The sequence below is a fragment of the Apodemus sylvaticus genome, chromosome 9 (assembly GCF_947179515.1).
Source record: "Apodemus sylvaticus chromosome 9, mApoSyl1.1, whole genome shotgun sequence".
In the NCBI taxonomy this organism is placed as follows: Eukaryota; Metazoa; Chordata; class Mammalia; order Rodentia; family Muridae; genus Apodemus; species Apodemus sylvaticus.
Window position 1 is genome coordinate 101571064 of NC_067480.1, and position 17638 is coordinate 101588701.

General features: G+C 45.9%; 3 protein-coding genes and 1 pseudogene across 5 annotated transcripts; all 4 read left to right on the plus strand.

The window, feature by feature from the left end:
* Window positions 1-932: 932 nt before the first annotated feature.
* Window positions 933-3039, plus strand: LOC127692937 (THO complex subunit 4-like). 2 transcript variants are annotated; one of them, XM_052193574.1, is made up of 2 exons: window positions 933-1606; window positions 2991-3039. In XM_052193574.1, the coding sequence occupies exons 1-2, from the start codon at window positions 933-935 to the stop codon at window positions 3037-3039; spliced, it is 723 nt and encodes a 240-aa protein (XP_052049534.1). The 2 variants fall into 2 exon arrangements, with proteins under 2 accessions (XP_052049534.1, XP_052049535.1); XM_052193575.1 differs by having other exon boundaries at window positions 933-1603.
* A 2541-nt stretch (window positions 3040-5580) lies between these two features.
* LOC127692936 (THO complex subunit 4-like) lies at window positions 5581-6309 on the plus strand (the record flags this gene model as incomplete). The annotated part of the gene is made up of 1 exon (XM_052193573.1): window positions 5581-6309. A coding segment is annotated over exon 1 (729 nt), but the record flags the coding sequence as incomplete, so codon positions are not given.
* A 3947-nt stretch (window positions 6310-10256) lies between these two features.
* Window positions 10257-10972, plus strand: LOC127693089 (THO complex subunit 4-like; annotated as a pseudogene).
* A 3959-nt stretch (window positions 10973-14931) lies between these two features.
* LOC127692911 (THO complex subunit 4-like) lies at window positions 14932-17038 on the plus strand. Of its 2 annotated transcripts, none has more exons than XM_052193532.1 (2): window positions 14932-15605; window positions 16990-17038. In XM_052193532.1, the coding sequence occupies exons 1-2, from the start codon at window positions 14932-14934 to the stop codon at window positions 17036-17038; spliced, it is 723 nt and encodes a 240-aa protein (XP_052049492.1). The 2 variants fall into 2 exon arrangements, with proteins under 2 accessions (XP_052049492.1, XP_052049493.1); XM_052193533.1 differs by having other exon boundaries at window positions 14932-15602.
* Window positions 17039-17638: the final 600 nt, after the last annotated feature.

Here is a 17638-nt window from a genome sequence, read left to right on the forward strand (position 1 = left end):
TAGGGGATGATGATTTGTGGTGTGAACAAAAAAAAATCCCAACACTTAAACTTAACATTCAACTCTATATTGTACTCGCTTTTAAGTAACGTTGTCATTTTGAAATTGTGTATTTTGGAGGTTTATACTTATCATTCTACTTATGATTGTTTCCATGTTTTTATCTTCTGTAGATAAAATATACAGATAGTGTTGTTGTTGTTGTTGTTGTTGTTTTTTCTCTAGTTTCAGTCGTACTAGGCTGCCCTGGACAGTCTAGAGCTGTCTAGGTGTAGTAGCAGGATGTCATCTAACTTGAAAAGGTCCTCCTGTCTCTGCCTCTTGAGGGCTGGGATCAAAAGCATTGGCCACCACACTGAACCTTTTTTTTTTCCCCTTTAGTTTACTCTATTTTGTTTGTGACAGTGTTCCCCTATGCAAACCTGGACAATGCGGTTATATTTTATTTTCTGTTCAAATTCCTCAAATTCCTTTCTGGTTTGTTTGGTGGTGTGTTGGTACAGGAGTCAGGTAGAGCTCAGAAGACTTGGATGGGTGAATTGTCTCCTCGATAGGTATTGGTTCCCAGAGACTGGCCTCAGCTCATTGGGTTTGCCTGTTCAGATGTTTCCAATGTTGTTTGGAAAGTGTGGTGTTAAGAGTTGTATAGGAAGCACTCTGAGTAGGCCAGAAATGTAATTAAGCACTTCTATCACTTACCAAACAATCAGGAGGAGATACAGCCACCTGTAATGGTTTCAATTGAAACCTTTGTCGATAAAGAGTGTTCCTGTTGAAAATTCTTGTTTTTCCTCATCAAGTTCTCAGGACCTCTTCCCTGTTGCTCAGTGATTTACTATGCTAAAAGCACCAGGGAGAGACTTTGAACATAAGGTTAAACCTTTGTTTTCAAAACAGGTGGGCTCGATCTGATGCCCGAATCCACACTGGCGATGGCCGACAAAGTGGACATGTCTTTGGATGACATCATCAAGCTGAACCGGAGGCAGCAAGGAGGTCCCTCGTGGGGCCGGGGTCGCAGAGGGGCCGGCTACCAGAACTTCCGTGGCTTCAAAGCAGGCGGCGGTGGTGAGCCTAGGAGGAAGCAGCCTGCCATGGCCCTGCGCGGCAGGAACCGGGTGGCACCATACAGCCACCAGAAGCAACGTCGGGACAAGTGGCAGCAGGACCTAGTCCACAGGGCCTTCGTGGGTGGAGCCAGCGTGGACAGCGGTGGGAAGCTGCTTGTGTCCAACCTGGACTTTGCAGTGTCCGATGCTGATATACAGGAAGTCTTTGCTTCATCCGGAACCTTGAAGAAAGCCACCGTGCACTATGATCGCTCTGGACAAAGTTTGGGGACAGCAGAGGTGCACTTTGAACGGGAAGCAGATGCCCTGAAGGCTATGCAAGAGTACAATGGTGTGCCTTTGGATGGCCGCCGCATGAAGATCCAGCTCGTCACATCCCAGATCCTTATGCAACCAAGACCTGCACAAAGCATCAACAGAGGAGGCATGACAAGAAACCCTGGCTCGGGAGGTTCGCGTGCCGGAGTCACCAGGAGAGGGACAAGTGGAGGCTACCAGGGACGAGCTAGAGGGGCCAGCAGCAACTCGAAGCAGCAGCTTACTGCAGAGGGGTTGGACGCACAGTTGGATGCTTATATGGAAAGCATGGACACTGACTGAGCAAATCCATGCGAGAAATGGGACCCAGAAGCCTCATCTGTGATGCCTAGGGGGAGGGAGGGAGGGAGGGTTGGCAACTGGACTGTGCAGACCATGGGGGATTTGGGTTTTGCTTCTTTGGATTTCTCCTCTTTTCCTTGCCTGTTTTCAAATAAAATCTACAATCTAATGTAATTTCTTTTTGCCTTTTTGTGTGTTTTAGTTTGATTTTTAACTCTGAAACAGACCTCTTTGGCCCTGACTTATCTTGGGGATACATTTTACTTGTTGCTGTTGTGTTGAAGGTAGCATTTTCACCTTTGCCATACTAAAAGGCAAAGGTGTGCTGGGGTGGGGGAACAGGCATTCTAGGGTACTAAAGTAGTAATTCACCTTCACCTTGGAGACTGATTTCTTTGGTGGTTGTTGTAATCATCAAAGTAGAAGGTGGAATAAGATTGCGTTCTCTGGGCCTGTGGGGGGAAGAGCGTGCCTCAGTGGACCCATGCAGAGGCAACCCTACACCCAGAGGGACCACCCACAGGATGGTATAGCATGGAAGAGAGTTTCTTTGGGGCATGGGGAAGGGAGTTGATGGGGAGAGTTAAGAGGCAGAGAGGAGGAGAGAAGTAGAAGCTGGCCAGGACCGTATGTGGAGGGAGTGGGGACCGGAAAGGAAAATGGAAGAGCCAAAGAGGGCAAGAGAATGAGAGGATGAGAGAGAGAGGGAGAAGAGGGGCAAGCAGCCCCTTTGATATGGGTCAGAGCTACCTGGCCATGGCCAGGTAAGCGTGGGGTGGAGCTGAGAAAGGCCACAAACAGTCGTGATAGAATAATCTTTACACAGTTTGGGTCTCTGTGGGTCTGGGCTCAAGAGTGAAGGCCAAAGCTCATGGTATTTGCCTCTTAAAAACATTCACAAGTATGGCCTACAAATATTGTTGTCACCCAAGAGAGTGGAATTAAAGCTGGCCTCAAAGCCACTTCCATGGTATATTATATTCCAGTGCTTCAATAGAGCTAGGTTTCTCAATCTTGCCTGGGAGTCAGCAAATATTCTACATCTCAGGGTCTTAGAGTGATATCTGGGGACCATGTAGTTTACTAGCAAGGAATAGATAGTGTCATTGCTCATTGGGAGTAAACTAGAATTTGGGGTTTTCATATACAAGGGCAGACCAGTTCAATCCCCTTGAATGTTTACAGACTAAACCATTCAGGAAATGGTGGCAGGCACAAATCTGCTTAACCATTGGCCAGCCTGTGACTGCAACTCGAATGGCAAACAGTTCATTTGACTCGGGTCTTTTAAGAGGTCATTGCGATGGGTGTCGAAAGCAGAAAGCAAAACAAAAAAAAAAAAAAAACAGAACAACAACAACAACAATGACAACCACAACAACCATGCTAGCAAAGCATCTCAAGAAGAGGTCTGGTCTAATTTCAAAAAGCTGATAGGTGTGGTGCTGAATGTGCCGTGAGGTGATCATGATTAGGTCACTTTTTGATTTCCTTGTTTGTTTGTCTTTGTTGTTTATTTGGTTTTGGTTTGTGTTTGTTTTCTGTTTTGTTCTTTGTTTTGTTTAATCCCAGCATTAAATGGGATTAAAGGTGTGTGCCACCACTGCTGGGCAATTAGATCACTTCTGATCCACATCTCCAGGCAGGCAGACACACACCTTTAATCCCAATCTTGCCTTGAGGACATCCAATCAGGAGAGATTCTAATCTAATCCAAACTGGGCCACACCTCCTTCTCAAAGCCTATATAAAGACAGGGAAGAAGGAGCTTTTCCTCTTTGCCTGCTTGCTCTCACCTTGCTAGCAAGTCCATTCCTTCACCGGGATCCCAGCATCTCTACTGAAGACCAGTTGAGACCTCCAGCCTTGTGGACTGAGTGGATTCTGGAACTCTGAACTTTCCATCATCATAGCAAACCACTGGATTAGTGGGACCACACCTTGTAAGTCATTCAACTCAATCCCCTTTCTGTATGTATGTAGAGATTCATTCTGTAAGTTGTGCTTCTCTAGAGAGAACCCTGACTACCATAGTGATGATGCTTTTCATTTCAAAGATTTAGAAGAAAGATACTTGTCTCAAAACTATTTCTCTGAGCTGGGCATAGTGGCCCATGGGTTGATGTCTCACTACTCTGTAGAGGGAGTTAAGCAAATCTAGGATTCTGAGGCCAGCCTGGGCCATAGATCAACTACTAGGCTACAGAGTCTGACTAGGTCTTAAAGGGAACCCAAACAAACAAACCAATGTTCTCTCTCTGCACCATTAAAGACACTGAGATGAATCTGAGAATGGGACCCAGTGAGTTGCATTCCAATGGAATCGATGGCAGAGCCCAGTGTCTAGAACACTAAGCCCCCCGTATCTCCAAGCCTTCCTTCTTTTAGTATACACTCCATACATTTTATTCTCCTTCTTAAGATCCTTCCAGGAGGGTTCCAAGAGGGTCTCCATGGCCGAGTACTTGCGTGCAGTACCCATGTGTGCAGCCATGGGTGAGATGCCCAGCAATAAACACAAGTAGTAGCTGTCTGTCTTTGTGACACCCCTCTAGAGGACAGTCTCTGATTCCCCCTATGTTGCAGTCACAGAATCTTGGGATGTGTGTCCATTTTTTTATTTTTTTTATTTTTTGGCTCTGCTGTTGTTTCTTTCTTTGTTTCTTTGTTTTCTGTTTTTTCCTATCTAATGGGAGGAGTTTAGAGATGGTGTTCTGTTTCTTTAGGTGTCAAAAGCTTTCACCGAAGCACTTGGGAGACAGAGGCAGGCAGATCTCTGAGTTGGACGCCACCTCTGCTCTACAGCGTGTTCCCCCACGATACCTACATAAAAGAAAGCCAACTGATTTAAGAGGTAAGAGGGACTCTGGGAGAAGGCTATGAAAAAATGAAGCTTTCAGTCAGATTAGTGGGTTTCACAGAGAATTAGCCACAGTATTTTCTTTAGGCATCTAGGTTACAGCTCCCAAACATTGCTTTCATTGTTATCCTGTCTCTTTATAGGGGATGATGATTTGTGGTGTGAACAAAAAAAAATCCCAACACTTAAACTTAACATTCAACTCTATATTGTACTCGCTTTTAAGTAACGTTGTCATTTTGAAATTGTGTATTTTGGAGGTTTATACTTATCACTCTACTTATGATTGTTTCCATGTTTTTATCTTCTGTAGATAAAATATACAGATAGTGTTGTTGTTGTTGTTGTTGTTGTTTTTTCTCTAGTTTCAGTCGTACTAGGCTGCCCTGGACAGTCTAGAGCTGTCTAGGTGTAGTAGCAGGATGTCATCTAACTTGAAAAGGTCCTCCTGTCTCTGCCTCTTGAGGGCTGGGATCAAAAGCATTGGCCACCACACTGAACCTTTTTTTTTCCCCTTTAGTTTACTCTATTTTGTTTGTGACAGTGTTCCCCTATGCAAACCTGGACAATGCGGTTATATTTTATTTTCTGTTCAAATTCCTCAAATTCCTTTCTGGTTTGTTTGGTGGTGTGTTGGTACAGGAGTCAGGTAGAGCTCAGAAGACTTGGATGGGTGAATTGTCTCCTCGATAGGTACTGGTTCCCAGAGACTGGCCTCAGCTCATTGGGTTTGCCTGTTCAGATGTTTCCAATGTTGTTTGGAAAGTGTGGTGTTAAGAGTTGTATAGGAAGCACTCTGAGTAGGCCAGAAATGTAATTAAGCACTTCTATCACTTACCAAACAATCAGGAGGAGATACAGCCACCTGTAATGGTTTCAATTGAAACCTTTGTCGATAAAGAGTGTTCCTGTTGAAAATTCTTGTTTTTCCTCATCAAGTTCTCAGGACCTCTTCCCTGTTGCTCAGTGATTTACTATGCTAAAAGCACCAGGGAGAGACTTTGAACATAAGGTTAAACCTTTGTTTTCAAAACAGGTGGGCTCGATCTGATGCCCGAATCCACACTGGCGATGGCCGACAAAGTGGACATGTCTTTGGATGACATCATCAAGCTGAACCGGAGGCAGCAAGGAGGTCCCTCGTGGGGCCGGGGTCGCAGAGGGGCCGGCTACCAGAACTTCCGTGGCTTCAAAGCAGGCGGCGGTGGTGAGCCTAGGAGGAAGCAGCCTGCCATGGCCCTGCGCGGCAGGAACCGGGTGGCACCATACAGCCACCAGAAGGAACGTCGAGACAAGTGGCAGCAGGACCTAGTCCACAGGGCCTTCGTGGGTGGAGCCAGCGTGGACAGCGGTGGGAAGCTGCTTGTGTCCAACCTGGACTTTGCAGTGTCCGATGCTGATATACAGGAAGTCTTTGCTTCATCCGGAACCTTGAAGAAAGCCACCGTGCACTATGATCGCTCTGGACAAAGTTTGGGGACAGCAGAGGTGCACTTTGAACGGGAAGCAGATGCCCTGAAGGCTATGCAAGAGTACAATGGTGTGCCTTTGGATGGCCGCCGCATGAAGATCCAGCTCGTCACATCCCAGATCCTTATGCAACCAAGACCTGCACAAAGCATCAACAGAGGAGGCATGACAAGAAACCCTGGCTCGGGAGGTTCGCGTGCCGGAGTCACCAGGAGAGGGACAAGTGGAGGCTACCAGGGACGAGCTAGAGGGGCCAGCAGCAACTCGAAGCAGCAGCTTACTGCAGAGGGGTTGGACGCACAGTTGGATGCTTATATGGAAAGCATGGACACTGACTGAGCAAATCCATGCGAGAAATGGGACCCAGAAGCCTCATCTGTGATGCCTAGGGGGAGGGAGGGAGGGAGGGTTGGCAACTGGACTGTGCAGACCATGGGGGATTTGGGTTTTGCTTCTTTGGATTTCTCCTCTTTTCCTTGCCTGTTTTCAAATAAAATCTACAATCTAATGTAATTTCTTTTTGCCTTTTTGTGTGTTTTAGTTTGATTTTTAACTCTGAAACAGACCTCTTTGGCCCTGACTTATCTTGGGGATACATTTTACTTGTTGCTGTTGTGTTGAAGGTAGCATTTTCACCTTTGCCATACTAAAAGGCAAAGGTGTGCTGGGGTGGGGGAACAGGCATTCTAGGGTACTAAAGTAGTAATTCACCTTCACCTTGGAGACTGATTTCTTTGGTGGTTGTTGTAATCATCAAAGTAGAAGGTGGAATAAGATTGCGTTCTCTGGGCCTGTGGGGGGAAGAGCGTGCCTCAGTGGACCCATGCAGAGGCAACCCTACACCCAGAGGGACCACCCACAGGATGGTATAGCATGGAAGAGAGTTTCTTTGGGGCATGGGGAAGGGAGTTGATGGGGAGAGTTAAGAGGCAGAGAGGAGGAGAGAAGTAGAAGCTGGCCAGGACCGTATGTGGAGGGAGTGGGGACCGGAAAGGAAAATGGAAGAGCCAAAGAGGGCAAGAGAATGAGAGGATGAGAGAGAGAGGGAGAAGAGGGGCAAGCAGCCCCTTTGATATGGGTCAGAGCTACCTGGCCATGGCCAGGTAAGCGTGGGGTGGAGCTGAGAAAGGCCACAAACAGTCGTGATAGAATAATCTTTACACAGTTTGGGTCTCTGTGGGTCTGGGCTCAAGAGTGAAGGCCAAAGCTCATGGTATTTGCCTCTTAAAAACATTCACAAGTATGGCCTACAAATATTGTTGTCACCCAAGAGAGTGGAATTAAAGCTGGCCTCAAAGCCACTTCCATGGTATATTATATTCCAGTGCTTCAATAGAGCTAGGTTTCTCAATCTTGCCTGGGAGTCAGCAAATATTCTACATCTCAGGGTCTTAGAGTGATATCTGGGGACCATGTAGTTTACTAGCAAGGAATAGATAGTGTCATTGCTCATTGGGAGTAAACTAGAATTTGGGGTTTTCATATACAAGGGCAGACCAGTTCAATCCCCTTGAATGTTTACAGACTAAACCATTCAGGAAATGGTGGCAGGCACAAATCTGCTTAACCATTGGCCAGCCTGTGACTGCAACTCGAATGGCAAACAGTTCATTTGACTCGGGTCTTTTAAGAGGTCATTGCGATGGGTGTTGAAAGCAGAAAGTAAAACAAAACAAACAAACAAAAAAAAAACAGAACAACAACAACAACAATGACAACCACAACAACCATGCTAGCAAAGCATCTCAAGAAGAGGTCTGGTCTAATTTCAAAAAGCTGATAGGTGTGGTGCTGAATGTGCCGTGAGGTGATCATGATTAGGTCACTTTTTGGTTTCCTTGTTTGTTTGTCTTTGTTGTTTATTTGGTTTTGGTTTGTGTTTGTTTTCTGTTTTGTTCTTTGTTTTGTTTAATCCCAGCATTAAATGGGATTAAAGGTGTGTGCCACCACTGCTGGGCAATTAGATCACTTCTGATCCACATCTCCAGGCAGGCAGACACACACCTTTAATCCCAATCTTGCCTTGAGGACATCTAATCAGGAGAGATTCTAATCTAATCCAAACTGGGCCACACCTCCTTCTCAAAGCCTATATAAAGATAGGGAAGAAGGAGCTTTTCCTCTTTGCCTGCTTGCTCTCACCTTGCTAGCAAGTCCATTCCTTCACCGGGATCCCAGCATCTCTACTGAAGACCAGTTGAGACCTCCAGCCTTGTGGACTGAGTGGATTCTGGAACTCTGAACTTTCCATCATCATAGCAAACCACTGGATTAGTGGGACCACACCTTGTAAGTCATTCAACTCAATCCCCTTTCTGTATGTATGTAGAGATTCATTCTGTAAGTTGTGCTTCTCTAGAGAGAACCCTGACTACCATAGTGATGATGCTTTTCATTTCAAAGATTTAGAAGAAAGATACTTGTCTCAAAACTATTTCTCTGAGCTGGGCATAGTGGCCCATGGGTTGATGTCTCACTACTCTGTAGAGGGAGTTAAGCAAATCTAGGATTCTGAGGCCAGCCTGGGCCATAGATCAACTACTAGGCTACAGAGTCTGACTAGGTCTTAAAGGGAACCCAAACAAACAAACCAATGTTCTCTCTCTGCACCATTAAAGACACTGAGATGAATCTGAGAATGGGACCCAGTGAGTTGCATTCCAATGGAATCGATGGCAGAGCCCAGTGTCTAGAACACTAAGCCCCCCGTATCTCCAAGCCTTCCTTCTTTTAGTATACACTCCATACATTTTATTCTCCTTCTTAAGATCCTTCCAGGAGGGTTCCAAGAGGGTCTCCATGGCCGAGTACTTGCGTGCAGTACCCATGTGTGCAGCCATGGGTGAGATGCCCAGCAATAAACACAAGTAGTAGCTGTCTGTCTTTGTGACACCCCTCTAGAGGACAGTCTCTGATTCCCCCTATGTTGCAGTCACAGAATCTTGGGATGTGTGTCCATTTTTTTATTTTTTTTATTTTTTGGCTCTGCTGTTGTTTCTTTCTTTGTTTCTTTGTTTTCTGTTTTTTCCTATCTAATGGGAGGAGTTTAGAGATGGTGTTCTGTTTCTTTAGGTGTCAAAAGCTTTCACCGAAGCACTTGGGAGACAGAGGCAGGCAGATCTCTGAGTTGGACGCCACCTCTGCTCTACAGCGTGTTCCCCCACGATACCTACATAAAAGAAAGCCAACTGATTTAAGAGGTAAGAGGGACTCTGGGAGAAGGCTATGAAAAAATGAAGCTTTCAGTCAGATTAGTGGGTTTCACAGAGAATTAGCCACAGTATTTTCTTTAGGCATCTAGGTTACAGCTCCCAAACATTGCTTTCATTGTTATCCTGTCTCTTTATAGGGGATGATGATTTGTGGTGTGAACAAAAAAAAATCCCAACACTTAAACTTAACATTCAACTCTATATTGTACTCGCTTTTAAGTAACGTTGTCATTTTGAAATTGTGTATTTTGGAGGTTTATACTTATCACTCTACTTATGATTGTTTCCATGTTTTTATCTTCTGTAGATAAAATATACAGATAGTGTTGTTGTTGTTGTTGTTGTTGTTTTTTCTCTAGTTTCAGTCGTACTAGGCTGCCCTGGACAGTCTAGAGCTGTCTAGGTGTAGTAGCAGGATGTCATCTAACTTGAAAAGGTCCTCCTGTCTCTGCCTCTTGAGGGCTGGGATCAAAAGCATTGGCCACCACACTGAACCTTTTTTTTTCCCCTTTAGTTTACTCTATTTTGTTTGTGACAGTGTTCCCCTATGCAAACCTGGACAATGCGGTTATATTTTATTTTCTGTTCAAATTCCTCAAATTCCTTTCTGGTTTGTTTGGTGGTGTGTTGGTACAGGAGTCAGGTAGAGCTCAGAAGACTTGGATGGGTGAATTGTCTCCTCGATAGGTACTGGTTCCCAGAGACTGGCCTCAGCTCATTGGGTTTGCCTGTTCAGATGTTTCCAATGTTGTTTGGAAAGTGTGGTGTTAAGAGTTGTATAGGAAGCACTCTGAGTAGGCCAGAAATGTAATTAAGCACTTCTATCACTTACCAAACAATCAGGAGGAGATACAGCCACCTGTAATGGTTTCAATTGAAACCTTTGTCGATAAAGAGTGTTCCTGTTGAAAATTCTTGTTTTTCCTCATCAAGTTCTCAGGACCTCTTCCCTGTTGCTCAGTGATTTACTATGCTAAAAGCACCAGGGAGAGACTTTGAACATAAGGTTAAACCTTTGTTTTCAAAACAGGTGGGCTCGATCTGATGCCCGAATCCACACTGGCGATGGCCGACAAAGTGGACATGTCTTTGGATGACATCATCAAGCTGAACCGGAGGCAGCAAGGGGCCGGGGTCGCAGAGGGGCCGGCTACCAGAACTTCCGTGGCTTCAAAGCAGGCGGCGGTGGTGAGCCTAGGAGGAAGCAGCCTGCCATGGCCCTGCGCGGCAGGAACCGGGTGGCACCATACAGCCACCAGAAGCAACGTCGAGACAAGTGGCAGCAGGACCTAGTCCACAGGGCCTTCGTGGGTGGAGCCAGCGTGGACAGCGGTGGGAAGCTGCTTGTGTCCAACCTGGACTTTGCAGTGTCCGATGCTGATATACAGGAAGTCTTTGCTTCATCCGGAACCTTGAAGAAAGCCACCGTGCACTATGATCGCTCTGGACAAAGTTTGGGGACAGCAGAGGTGCACTTTGAACGGGAAGCAGATGCCCTGAAGGCTATGCAAGAGTACAATGGTGTGCCTTTGGATGGCCGCCGCATGAAGATCCAGCTCGTCACATCCCAGATCCTTATGCAACCAAGACCTGCACAAAGCATCAACAGAGGAGGCATGACAAGAAACCCTGGCTCGGGAGGTTCGCGTGCCGGAGTCACCAGGAGAGGGACAAGTGGAGGCTACCAGGGACGAGCTAGAGGGGCCAGCAGCAACTCGAAGCAGCAGCTTACTGCAGAGGGGTTGGACGCACAGTTGGATGCTTATATGGAAAGCATGGACACTGACTGAGCAAATCCATGCGAGAAATGGGACCCAGAAGCCTCATCTGTGATGCCTAGGGGGAGGGAGGGAGGGAGGGTTGGCAACTGGACTGTGCAGACCATGGGGGATTTGGGTTTTGCTTCTTTGGATTTCTCCTCTTTTCCTTGCCTGTTTTCAAATAAAATCTACAATCTAATGTAATTTCTTTTTGCCTTTTTGTGTGTTTTAGTTTGATTTTTAACTCTGAAACAGACCTCTTTGGCCCTGACTTATCTTGGGGATACATTTTACTTGTTGCTGTTGTGTTGAAGGTAGCATTTTCACCTTTGCCATACTAAAAGGCAAAGGTGTGCTGGGGTGGGGGAACAGGCATTCTAGGGTACTAAAGTAGTAATTCACCTTCACCTTGGAGACTGATTTCTTTGGTGGTTGTTGTAATCATCAAAGTAGAAGGTGGAATAAGATTGCGTTCTCTGGGCCTGTGGGGGGAAGAGCGTGCCTCAGTGGACCCATGCAGAGGCAACCCTACACCCAGAGGGACCACCCACAGGATGGTATAGCATGGAAGAGAGTTTCTTTGGGGCATGGGGAAGGGAGTTGATGGGGAGAGTTAAGAGGCAGAGAGGAGGAGAGAAGTAGAAGCTGGCCAGGACCGTATGTGGAGGGAGTGGGGACCGGAAAGGAAAATGGAAGAGCCAAAGAGGGCAAGAGAATGAGAGGATGAGAGAGAGAGGGAGAAGAGGGGCAAGCAGCCCCTTTGATATGGGTCAGAGCTACCTGGCCATGGCCAGGTAAGCGTGGGGTGGAGCTGAGAAAGGCCACAAACAGTCGTGATAGAATAATCTTTACACAGTTTGGGTCTCTGTGGGTCTGGGCTCAAGAGTGAAGGCCAAAGCTCATGGTATTTGCCTCTTAAAAACATTCACAAGTATGGCCTACAAATATTGTTGTCACCCAAGAGAGTGGAATTAAAGCTGGCCTCAAAGCCACTTCCATGGTATATTATATTCCAGTGCTTCAATAGAGCTAGGTTTCTCAATCTTGCCTGGGAGTCAGCAAATATTCTACATCTCAGGGTCTTAGAGTGATATCTGGGGACCATGTAGTTTACTAGCAAGGAATAGATAGTGTCATTGCTCATTGGGAGTAAACTAGAATTTGGGGTTTTCATATACAAGGGCAGACCAGTTCAATCCCCTTGAATGTTTACAGACTAAACCATTCAGGAAATGGTGGCAGGCACAAATCTGCTTAACCATTGGCCAGCCTGTGACTGCAACTCGAATGGCAAACAGTTCATTTGACTCGGGTCTTTTAAGAGGTCATTGCGATGGGTGTCGAAAGCAGAAAGCAAAACAAAAAAAAAAAAAACAGAACAACAACAACAACAATGACAACCACAACAACCATGCTAGCAAAGCATCTCAAGAAGAGGTCTGGTCTAATTTCAAAAAGCTGATAGGTGTGGTGCTGAATGTGCCGTGAGGTGATCATGATTAGGTCACTTTTTGATTTCCTTGTTTGTTTGTCTTTGTTGTTTATTTGGTTTTGGTTTGTGTTTGTTTTCTGTTTTGTTCTTTGTTTTGTTTAATCCCAGCATTAAATGGGATTAAAGGTGTGTGCCACCACTGCTGGGCAATTAGATCACTTCTGATCCACATCTCCAGGCAGGCAGACACACACCTTTAATCCCAATCTTGCCTTGAGGACATCCAATCAGGAGAGATTCTAATCTAATCCAAACTGGGCCACACCTCCTTCTCAAAGCCTATATAAAGACAGGGAAGAAGGAGCTTTTCCTCTTTGCCTGCTTGCTCTCACCTTGCTAGCAAGTCCATTCCTTCACCGGGATCCCAGCATCTCTACTGAAGACCAGTTGAGACCTCCAGCCTTGTGGACTGAGTGGATTCTGGAACTCTGAACTTTCCATCATCATAGCAAACCACTGGATTAGTGGGACCACACCTTGTAAGTCATTCAACTCAATCCCCTTTCTGTATGTATGTAGAGATTCATTCTGTAAGTTGTGCTTCTCTAGAGAGAACCCTGACTACCATAGTGATGATGCTTTTCATTTCAAAGATTTAGAAGAAAGATACTTGTCTCAAAACTATTTCTCTGAGCTGGGCATAGTGGCCCATGGGTTGATGTCTCACTACTCTGTAGAGGGAGTTAAGCAAATCTAGGATTCTGAGGCCAGCCTGGGCCATAGATCAACTACTAGGCTACAGAGTCTGACTAGGTCTTAAAGGGAACCCAAACAAACAAACCAATGTTCTCTCTCTGCACCATTAAAGACACTGAGATGAATCTGAGAATGGGACCCAGTGAGTTGCATTCCAATGGAATGGATGGCAGAGCCCAGTGTCTAGAACACTAAGCCCCCCGTATCTCCAAGCCTTCCTTCTTTTAGTATACACTCCATACATTTTATTCTCCTTCTTAAGATCCTTCCAGGAGGGTTCCAAGAGGGTCTCCATGGCCGAGTACTTGCGTGCAGTACCCATGTGTGCAGCCATGGGTGAGATGCCCAGCAATAAACACAAGTAGTAGCTGTCTGTCTTTGTGACACCCCTCTAGAGGACAGTCTCTGATTCCCCCTATGTTGCAGTCACAGAATCTTGGGATGTGTGTCCATTTTTTTATTTTTTTTATTTTTTGGCTCTGCTGTTGTTTCTTTCTTTGTTTCTTTGTTTTCTGTTTTTTCCTATCTAATGGGAGGAGTTTAGAGATGGTGTTCTGTTTCTTTAGGTGTCAAAAGCTTTCACCGAAGCACTTGGGAGACAGAGGCAGGCAGATCTCTGAGTTGGACGCCACCTCTGCTCTACAGCGTGTTCCCCCACGATACCTACATAAAAGAAAGCCAACTGATTTAAGAGGTAAGAGGGACTCTGGGAGAAGGCTATGAAAAAATGAAGCTTTCAGTCAGATTAGTGGGTTTCACAGAGAATTAGCCACAGTATTTTCTTTAGGCATCTAGGTTACAGCTCCCAAACATTGCTTTCATTGTTATCCTGTCTCTTTATAGGGGATGATGATTTGTGGTGTGAACAAAAAAAAATCCCAACACTTAAACTTAACATTCAACTCTATATTGTACTCGCTTTTAAGTAACGTTGTCATTTTGAAATTGTGTATTTTGGAGGTTTATACTTATCACTCTACTTATGATTGTTTCCATGTTTTTATCTTCTGTAGATAAAATATACAGATAGTGTTGTTGTTGTTGTTGTTGTTGTTTTTTCTCTAGTTTCAGTCGTACTAGGCTGCCCTGGACAGTCTAGAGCTGTCTAGGTGTAGTAGCAGGATGTCATCTAACTTGAAAAGGTCCTCCTGTCTCTGCCTCTTGAGGGCTGGGATCAAAAGCATTGGCCACCACACTGAACCTTTTTTTTTCCCCTTTAGTTTACTCTATTTTGTTTGTGACAGTGTTCCCCTATGCAAACCTGGACAATGCGGTTATATTTTATTTTCTGTTCAAATTCCTCAAATTCCTTTCTGGTTTGTTTGGTGGTGTGTTGGTACAGGAGTCAGGTAGAGCTCAGAAGACTTGGATGGGTGAATTGTCTCCTCGATAGGTACTGGTTCCCAGAGACTGGCCTCAGCTCATTGGGTTTGCCTGTTCAGATGTTTCCAATGTTGTTTGGAAAGTGTGGTGTTAAGAGTTGTATAGGAAGCACTCTGAGTAGGCCAGAAATGTAATTAAGCACTTCTATCACTTACCAAACAATCAGGAGGAGATACAGCCACCTGTAATGGTTTCAATTGAAACCTTTGTCGATAAAGAGTGTTCCTGTTGAAAATTCTTGTTTTTCCTCATCAAGTTCTCAGGACCTCTTCCCTGTTGCTCAGTGATTTACTATGCTAAAAGCACCAGGGAGAGACTTTGAACATAAGGTTAAACCTTTGTTTTCAAAACAGGTGGGCTCGATCTGATGCCCGAATCCACACTGGCGATGGCCGACAAAGTGGACATGTCTTTGGATGACATCATCAAGCTGAACCGGAGGCAGCAAGGAGGTCCCTCGTGGGGCCGGGGTCGCAGAGGGGCCGGCTACCAGAACTTCCGTGGCTTCAAAGCAGGCGGCGGTGGTGAGCCTAGGAGGAAGCAGCCTGCCATGGCCCTGCGCGGCAGGAACCGGGTGGCACCATACAGCCACCAGAAGCAACGTCGAGACAAGTGGCAGCAGGACCTAGTCCACAGGGCCTTCGTGGGTGGAGCCAGCGTGGACAGCGGTGGGAAGCTGCTTGTGTCCAACCTGGACTTTGCAGTGTCCGATGCTGATATACAGGAAGTCTTTGCTTCATCCGGAACCTTGAAGAAAGCCACCGTGCACTATGATCGCTCTGGACAAAGTTTGGGGACAGCAGAGGTGCACTTTGAACGGGAAGCAGATGCCCTGAAGGCTATGCAAGAGTACAATGGTGTGCCTTTGGATGGCCGCCGCATGAAGATCCAGCTCGTCACATCCCAGATCCTTATGCAACCAAGACCTGCACAAAGCATCAACAGAGGAGGCATGACAAGAAACCCTGGCTCGGGAGGTTCGCGTGCCGGAGTCACCAGGAGAGGGACAAGTGGAGGCTACCAGGGACGAGCTAGAGGGGCCAGCAGCAACTCGAAGCAGCAGCTTACTGCAGAGGGGTTGGACGCACAGTTGGATGCTTATATGGAAAGCATGGACACTGACTGAGCAAATCCATGCGAGAAATGGGACCCAGAAGCCTCATCTGTGATGCCTAGGGGGAGGGAGGGAGGGAGGGTTGGCAACTGGACTGTGCAGACCATGGGGGATTTGGGTTTTGCTTCTTTGGATTTCTCCTCTTTTCCTTGCCTGTTTTCAAATAAAATCTACAATCTAATGTAATTTCTTTTTGCCTTTTTGTGTGTTTTAGTTTGATTTTTAACTCTGAAACAGACCTCTTTGGCCCTGACTTATCTTGGGGATACATTTTACTTGTTGCTGTTGTGTTGAAGGTAGCATTTTCACCTTTGCCATACTAAAAGGCAAAGGTGTGCTGGGGTGGGGGAACAGGCATTCTAGGGTACTAAAGTAGTAATTCACCTTCACCTTGGAGACTGATTTCTTTGGTGGTTGTTGTAATCATCAAAGTAGAAGGTGGAATAAGATTGCGTTCTCTGGGCCTGTGGGGGGAAGAGCGTGCCTCAGTGGACCCATGCAGAGGCAACCCTACACCCAGAGGGACCACCCACAGGATGGTATAGCATGGAAGAGAGTTTCTTTGGGGCATGGGGAAGGGAGTTGATGGGGAGAGTTAAGAGGCAGAGAGGAGGAGAGAAGTAGAAGCTGGCCAGGACCGTATGTGGAGGGAGTGGGGACCGGAAAGGAAAATGGAAGAGCCAAAGAGGGCAAGAGAATGAGAGGATGAGAGAGAGAGGGAGAAGAGGGGCAAGCAGCCCCTTTGATATGGGTCAGAGCTACCTGGCCATGGCCAGGTAAGCGTGGGGTGGAGCTGAGAAAGGCCACAAACAGTCGTGATAGAATAATCTTTACACAGTTTGGGTCTCTGTGGGTCTGGGCTCAAGAGTGAAGGCCAAAGCTCATGGTATTTGCCTCTTAAAAACATTCACAAGTATGGCCTACAAATATTGTTGTCACCCAAGAGAGTGGAATTAAAGCTGGCCTCAAAGCCACTTCCATGGTATATTATATTCCAGTGCTTCAATAGAGCTAGGTTTCTCAATCTTGCCTGGGAGTCAGCAAATATTCTACATCTCAGGGTCTTAGAGTGATATCTGGGGACCATGTAGTTTACTAGCAAGGAATAGATAGTGTCATTGCTCATTGGGAGTAAACTAGAATTTGGGGTTTTCATATACAAGGGCAGACCAGTTCAATCCCCTTGAATGTTTACAGACTAAACCATTCAGGAAATGGTGGCAGGCACAAATCTGCTTAACCATTGGCCAGCCTGTGACTGCAACTCGAATGGCAAACAGTTCATTTGACTCGGGTCTTTTAAGAGGTCATTGCGATGGGTGTCGAAAGCAGAAAGCAAAACAAAAAAAAAAAAAAAACAGAACAACAACAACAACAATGACAACCACAACAACCATGCTAGCAAAGCATCTCAAGAAGAGGTCTGGTCTAATTTCAAAAAGCTGATAGGTGTGGTGCTGAATGTGCCGTGAGGTGATCATGATTAGGTCACTTTTTGATTTCCTTGTTTGTTTGTCTTTGTTGTTTATTTGGTTTTGGTTTGTGTTTGTTTTCTGTTTTGTTCTTTGTTTTGTTTAATCCCAGCATTAAATGGGATTAAAGGTGTGTGCCACCACTGCTGGGCAATTAGATCACTTCTGATCCACATCTCCAGGCAGGCAGACACACACCTTTAATCCCAATCTTGCCTTGAGGACATCCAATCAGGAGAGATTCTAATCTAATCCAAACTGGGCCACACCTCCTTCTCAAAGCCTATATAAAGACAGGGAAGAAGGAGCTTTTCCTCTTTGCCTGCTTGCTCTCACCTTGCTAGCAAGTCCATTCCTTCACCGGGATCCCAGCATCTCTACTGAAGACCAGTTGAGACCTCCAGCCTTGTGGACTGAGTGGATTCTGGAACTCTGAACTTTCCATCATCATAGCAAACCACTGGATTAGTGGGACCACACCTTGTAAGTCATTCAACTCAATCCCCTTT

What these genes read in the sequence shown, in the direction of transcription:
- LOC127692937 (XM_052193574.1), top strand. Translation starts at nt 933, where the DNA reads ATGGCCGACAAAGTGGACATGTCTTTGGATGACATCATCAAGCTGAAC. An exon ending in AGCAGCAACTCGAAGCAGCA is followed by an intron (nt 1,607 to 2,990) that starts GCTTACTGCAGA and finishes TGTCGAAAGCAG; the next exon opens with AAAGCAAAACAAAAAAAAAA.
- LOC127692911 (XM_052193532.1), top strand. Translation starts at nt 14,932, where the DNA reads ATGGCCGACAAAGTGGACATGTCTTTGGATGACATCATCAAGCTGAAC. An exon ending in AGCAGCAACTCGAAGCAGCA is followed by an intron (nt 15,606 to 16,989) that starts GCTTACTGCAGA and finishes TGTCGAAAGCAG; the next exon opens with AAAGCAAAACAAAAAAAAAA.